This window comes from Stegastes partitus, unplaced genomic scaffold (genome assembly GCF_000690725.1).
Source record: "Stegastes partitus isolate 25-593 unplaced genomic scaffold, Stegastes_partitus-1.0.2 Scaffold807, whole genome shotgun sequence".
Taxonomy (NCBI): Eukaryota; Metazoa; Chordata; class Actinopteri; family Pomacentridae; genus Stegastes; species Stegastes partitus.
In genome coordinates, this window is record NW_007578538.1 from 58,844 (window position 1) to 65,003 (window position 6,160).

Genomic DNA, 6,160 nt, shown 5'->3' on the forward strand with positions numbered 1-6,160 from the left:
GGAGAAATCTTTAGAAGAACAGCTGAACAGTTATGACCCACTTTTCTTTGATATACATATATAGATATCTATAAAATAATGACGCTTCTGCTGATTTAAATACAAACTTTATGGTTAAATACAGAAAAGCAGATGTTGGACGATATCTACAGGTTTTTTTTTAGCCATTGACTTTTATTAAATAAAATAACGGCTAAAACTAAATTTAGCATCTTTAATATACACGTTTTTCTTTCTAATATCAGTGAAATAAAAGCGTTTTAATAAAAAGAGTGTAACCTAAAATCAGCTGTTGGTGCGATGAAGAGAAACTGTTCCAGGTTTCTGAATTGTGTCCTGGAGGATCTGCTCGGGCTTCAGGTCTTCATCGTTCTGACTGGAACGCCGACTGGAACAATCAAGCGCGGATTATTTTCTTAATTATCAGAAAACAGCGAACAAGGCTTATCAGGGTTTTCCAGAGCCGACGTCGTCGTCATGTTCACACCGAGGAGTGAAAAAAAAAGCTGCAGATCTTTACAGCTTCAGCTGAACCATTAATTATTGATCAAAAACGTTGCTGACTGCGTTTTTTTTCTTTTTTTTTCTGCTAATTTATCGCCCGAGACCGTTTAATGACCGAGCGAGCTCCCATCAGCGGCTTCGTCGTCGCTGCTTCAGGTTGTGTTGTGAGGGATTATTTATGGAAAGCCAGCTGAGACGCAAATAGCGACGAGGCAAGGTGTTCCTGGGAGACGAGGAGACAAAGGAGGACGAGGGGAGATGGAGAACAAAAAGATAAAAGGATGAGAGCCGAGCGAGAGAGGCCAGAGATGAAAGCAGCCGGCGCAGCGGCGTCATTAAAATAATCATGTATAATTGAAGGAACATTTCCATAGCCGGCCGACTGCTGGGAACGGAGCTGCAGGAGGAAATGTGCCTCGCTGCTCAGCATCCAGGTAGCAGAGGCCCGCCGTGGCGCCTCACGACGGGAGGTTTGAGTCCAGCTTGGGCTGATTTCATCCTGAGCTGCTTCATTTACTCTGATAGTTTTTACAAGGATGTGCTCAGAAAAAGGATGTCTGTGAAGGTTCCCAGTCCTCCAGGTCACGGTAGTTTCATCACAGCAACTGGACCTGCTTGAGTTCCTTGAAGACGTTTCATCCAAGAGGCTTCATCAGCTCTGAGCGACTCGATGGGAGTTCCACATACTGAAGGAGATGTTAACATCTGAGTCTGGGGTTGGTTAGGGTTCCATAGAGGTTTCATCTTCATTTTGATGAACCCACATCCACACCACGCCACCAAAAACCCTAACGAACCCCTTTGCGGCAGGGGGAGCACTAACGACTCACATAACGAGGGGGAGGAGCAACAAAGCCCCGATTGAAACTCAGGTGTTTCTGGCCCCTTCAGGATATCAGTACCTGGAACTCCCAACTAGTCAGTCAGAGCTGATGGAGCCACTTGGATGAAACGTCTTCAAGGAACTCAAACAAGTCCAGCTGTTGGGATTAAACTACGAGTATCGTAAAGATCATCAACACCTCAAAACGATCATTTAGGAGCATCTGTAAACTGTAGCGTCCAGCAAACATTCTGGGTCCACTTTAGGTGTATTTGTCCTGCAGGATTTCACGTTTTGCTTCGATGCCAGGATGTGTTCGTGAACGCAGCGCAACATGGAAGTGAAAACGGTAAACAGTCGTGACCTCGGTGATGTCTTCATATCCGGAAAAAAACTAAGTATTGCGTTGTCAGTGTGCTGTCACAGAGGAGGACGGAAACCAGAAAGTATTCACATTTACAAAGCTGGAATGAGAGAATTTTGCTTCTTTTTAAAAAGTGCGTTTCATAATCGCTGACAGCTAATTGGTTAATCGCTGCGGCTCCGTTCCCGTCGTGCTACGGTTGCCCGCTCAGCAAATTCCGCCTCATTGGCGACAGTTTAAAGGCCTCATCACGCCTTAAAGTGTGTAACGGAGCTGCTGGAATCCTCCCTTAAACCTGCACGTATACCAAAGACTCCAATTAGCCCACGTGGGTGATATCCACATGGCCAAGGTGTCCACGGTGAATGTGCTGCGTTTGAGGACGGTTGGATATCTGTGAAATTAGCTGCAGAGGCTCAGGAGGATGACTCACGACGCCGGGGTTACCGTCAGGTGTAATTTGCACGCTACATCACTGAGGTACAGACGTGTTACAGCGTTTTCCTGCAGTGAAATACCCAGCCGTGTTGATCCAAGTGGTGATTTAATGTCCGAAAGTTGTTATTAAATGCTCGTGTGGTTCCGCCTCGTGGAGGATAATTACTGTGGAGCATCGCGTCCATTACATGCGACCTTTTCACCTCACCTGTAAGTGGAACTTAATGTGGAACTGCTCGCCGTGGAGCCGGCGGCGCAGTAATTCAGCTGACCATGACTGAATATTAGCTGCTCACTGGGGGCTTCAATTTGTTGGAGCTTAAGCTTTTTTTAAAGCTCCTGCATATCATTTACCTCCAGCACTTACAAAACCGACTCCCTCTATTCCTGGTGGAGGGAGCAGGCCCGGCTCACGACATGTTATTCACTTTGGCCTCAGTGTGGAGGAGCCGGGCCTGGGTTTAACCGTGACCACGTCTGAGGTTACATCACGTTTAGATGACATGAAAACACTGCACGCTTAACGCCTTTGCACCAATTAACCAAAACCTTGCTCCTAGAAACCTTTGCGGTGCAGGAGGAAGCTTCCGACTGGGTTTTCTGGAGGAATGTTGCTTTGTTCGTTGATGTCTTTAAAGCGTTTGGCTCAATGGATCATGTTGTTCTTTTTGAGGACATTACATCAAGTGGGTTTAAAACAAATGCAGGGATCTGGTTTTATCCGTCTTGAATAGAAAAAAGGAGTTCCACAGGGCTCAACACTGGGTCCTATTCTGTTCACACTGTATCAAGGATTCAAGGCCTGTATTGGTCACAGACTCAGTTATACGTGGTGTAACGCGCAGTAAAAGGCTTTGTGCACCTGTTCCACACCGAAGCAATATTAAAAAGACAAATAAGAATAGAGAGAAAAAAATTATACATGTTCAAACTGGTAAAATGTAAAAAATGCAAAAAAAAAGTAAAAAATGTTACGCTCGCAAAATGTAAAATTAAATGTTTTTTTCCACTTGCAAAATGTACTTTTATTTTTATTTTTTACATTTTGACACTTGCTAATTCAGACACTGATGCATTTAAATGGAATGACCCTTTAACATGCTCTTAGACGAGACATGTTTTTATTGTTTTATCTTCTATTTTATATTTACATATGTAGTCTTACTTGATGCTTTTTTTTATGCGTGGGCTTTGTTAAATGTTGTTTTTATGATTTCCACTGTGTATCTCAGGTCATTGTTGTAAATAAGAGCTTATTTAGTGCTTAATATTTCAGAACAAATCAGTTCATCGGTCCATCTGCTCAGCAGCTTCTGTTGCTTTTCCTACATCAGACCCAAACTGTTCATCAAAAGGAAGCATCTTAGGATTCAAATCTTTCTCTAATCAGAGCGCAGAACATGCTTCTCTCCCGATGTTGTTGCTATTGATTCTTCTGGGGGCGGAGACGAGCTTTGCTCCTCGCTACAGAACCATTGATCCGATATTGAAACAGCTAACGGGAGCGACGCTCTTCTTCTGCTTCTCTTCCCCTCTGCAGGTGATTTACGCCCTCAACACCAAGAACGACGAGCACGAAGAAGAAATCGAGTCCCTGAAAGAAGCCCACGAGGACGAGGTGCGGACACACAAATCACCATCTCAATCATATCCTGCTGGGGTTTCAGTTGATCCCGACCCAAAACCTAAACCCGTCTGTACCTGGAGCCTTTATGAAGCTGTAAAATGAGACCAAACCGCCTCCAGGTCACCGACGACTTGCTCACACTCGCTCAGAGCAGCTTGTGCTTCAGCGTATAAATGTTTAAACCAGATCAGATGTACGTATCTCCCATAGACTGAGACGCAGAGGTCAGGAACTTCCCCCAAACGTGCTCAGCAGCATGGAGAAGGTGATTTTTACAGTTCTGGCGTAAAGCGTCTCTGAGATACTTTCATTTAGAAACAGACAAAAAAATCACTTCATTGAGACTGATGCAGTTTTAGCTTCATCCTTAACACGCATTCCTGCAGAAACTACTACGAAAGCCACCGCTGGGCTGGAGAGACATGTTGCTTCTACAAAATCACACCATTTATCAGAACCAGAAGCTGTAAAAACAAAGAGAATCACCAGTATCGTATCTTCCTGAACTTCCTGTTTAGTCGAGAAACCGAAGCTTCGAATCGTGACATCGGATGAAAATCAATTTATTCAGCGTGTCACATTTAAAAATTCACGAAAAATAGGCCGTACGTTTTAACCAGATTCTGTAAAAAACAGAAAATTCTCTGCTCTCTGTTGCAACCGGGAAGCCATGAGTGACTCGGCTGCAACCAACTTTCACTTGGCAAAAATTGAGGGATTATTCGGCTGGACAGCAGTTTGTTTTCCCCTGTATTGACAACGTTTGTTGGAAAAATGTTGTACATGTTGATTTCAGGTCTTTTCTATTTTTGTAAAATAGTAATAAAAGCAGGATTCGACTGTTGTTTTAACCTTAAACACCTCAGAGAATCCGAATAGTTGAAATATATTCGATAAAACTACCTCTTTTCTTTTGTCTTTCTTCCAGAGAGAAGCTTCAGTGTTTTATGGTCCAGGATGTCAATTAAATTAGTGTCGCGCTCAAGTGTTAAATTAAAATTATTCTCCGCTGCCAACACTGTTTCTTGGAGGCAGCAGTGTTTGTGCTCAGCCTCGTTTGTTTTCCCTTTAGTTTTTTTATGTCCACCTCCTCTGTTTGGAGACAGCCTGTAATCGAGCAAATATGCTTGATAGTGTGTTTGCTTTTTTCTGGCTGCATGTCTCATCCCCAAACGTTTAAGATGTTTGCCGGCTCTGTCTCCCCTCGCTCAGGTCCAGCACATCGTGACGGAAACCAGAGACAAGATCATGCAGTACAAGAGCAAAATGGCGGACGAGGCGGACCTGAGGCGGCGGCTGGCCAGTCTGGAGGAATCTGTCGAGCTCCACGAGCACATGAAGAGACAGGTCATTCGCTGCTGCTGGGCTCCACGGCGGCTTCTGCTTACTGAGGCTTTGTGCATAAAATGCGGCACGCTGGCATTTTCTCCTTGTTCCATTATCCTCGTGTCATGTTGTGCCATCGCAGCCGTTAAAAACTGTAATTGTTAAAGTGAGAAACTGCGAGGCGTCCAGTAATCGCACCGAGCTGCGGCCTTATCTTTTGCCCGGTGCTCCTCCCTTTGTGTAACGCTTGTGATGTGTCGTTGCTGCCAGGCTTTGGCGGAGTTCGAGATGTACCGACAGAGGATGGAGGATTCGCAGCTCTGCACCGAGGCCCAGCACACGCAGAGAGTGGTTTCAATGAGCAGAGAGGTGAGGCGCCGCTCAACACACTCGACGAACACGCACAAAGGTGTTTAGTGCGGCGCATGCTCAACTACAACTGAGTGCCTTGTAAATTAAATTATACCGACTAGCACACAGCGTTCCAGTGAAGGTTATTAGATCAGATTATCAGACATGTATGTCGAGAGACGTCAGCGCTTCGTACATGTATGTTAAAGGAACACTACGTAACTCCCGACCCAAAGGTTCTGCATCACTTACTGCATCGATACGGCTCGTGTTGATTGATTGCTTTTTAACATTAAATCACCTTCTGTTAATTTTGGCTGTTTTAACAAGAGTTTACAAAAACAAAACAAAAAATATGGGAAAGTGTTGTTGGGTTGTAGGTGTTGAACCCTTCAAGTCAGCGTTTAGTAGATGCACCTTGGTCACAATCCTGCTTATACATTAAATCTATATATTAGAAGCTTATATTAAATCCTGATTAGAGGTCACCAGAGGCCATGTGATAGACTCTGAAGTCAACTGGAAGAACGGCCATCACCTCAGTGAAGCACGGTGGTGGCAGCATCATGATGAAGCACGGTGGTGGCAGCATCATGATGAAGCACGGTGGTGGCAGCATCATGACGAAGCACGGTGGTGGCAGCATCATGACGTGAAGCACGGTGGTGGCAGCATCATGACGAAGCACGGTGGTGGCAGCATCACGATGAAGCACGGTGGTGGCAGC

General features: G+C 44.8%; 1 protein-coding gene across 1 annotated transcript in view; it reads left to right on the forward strand.

The window, feature by feature from the left end:
• The window catches only part of LOC103365072 (protein FAM184A-like), a 70,066-nt gene that overhangs the window by 6,284 nt on the left and 57,622 nt on the right, over positions 1-6,160 (forward strand). Inside the window, exons 2-4 of the mRNA XM_008292403.1 lie at positions 3,670-3,747; positions 4,969-5,103; positions 5,353-5,451. Coding sequence (XP_008290625.1) covers positions 3,670-3,747; positions 4,969-5,103; positions 5,353-5,451 — 312 coding nt within the window. The remainder of the gene's footprint in view (positions 1-3,669; positions 3,748-4,968; positions 5,104-5,352; positions 5,452-6,160) is intronic.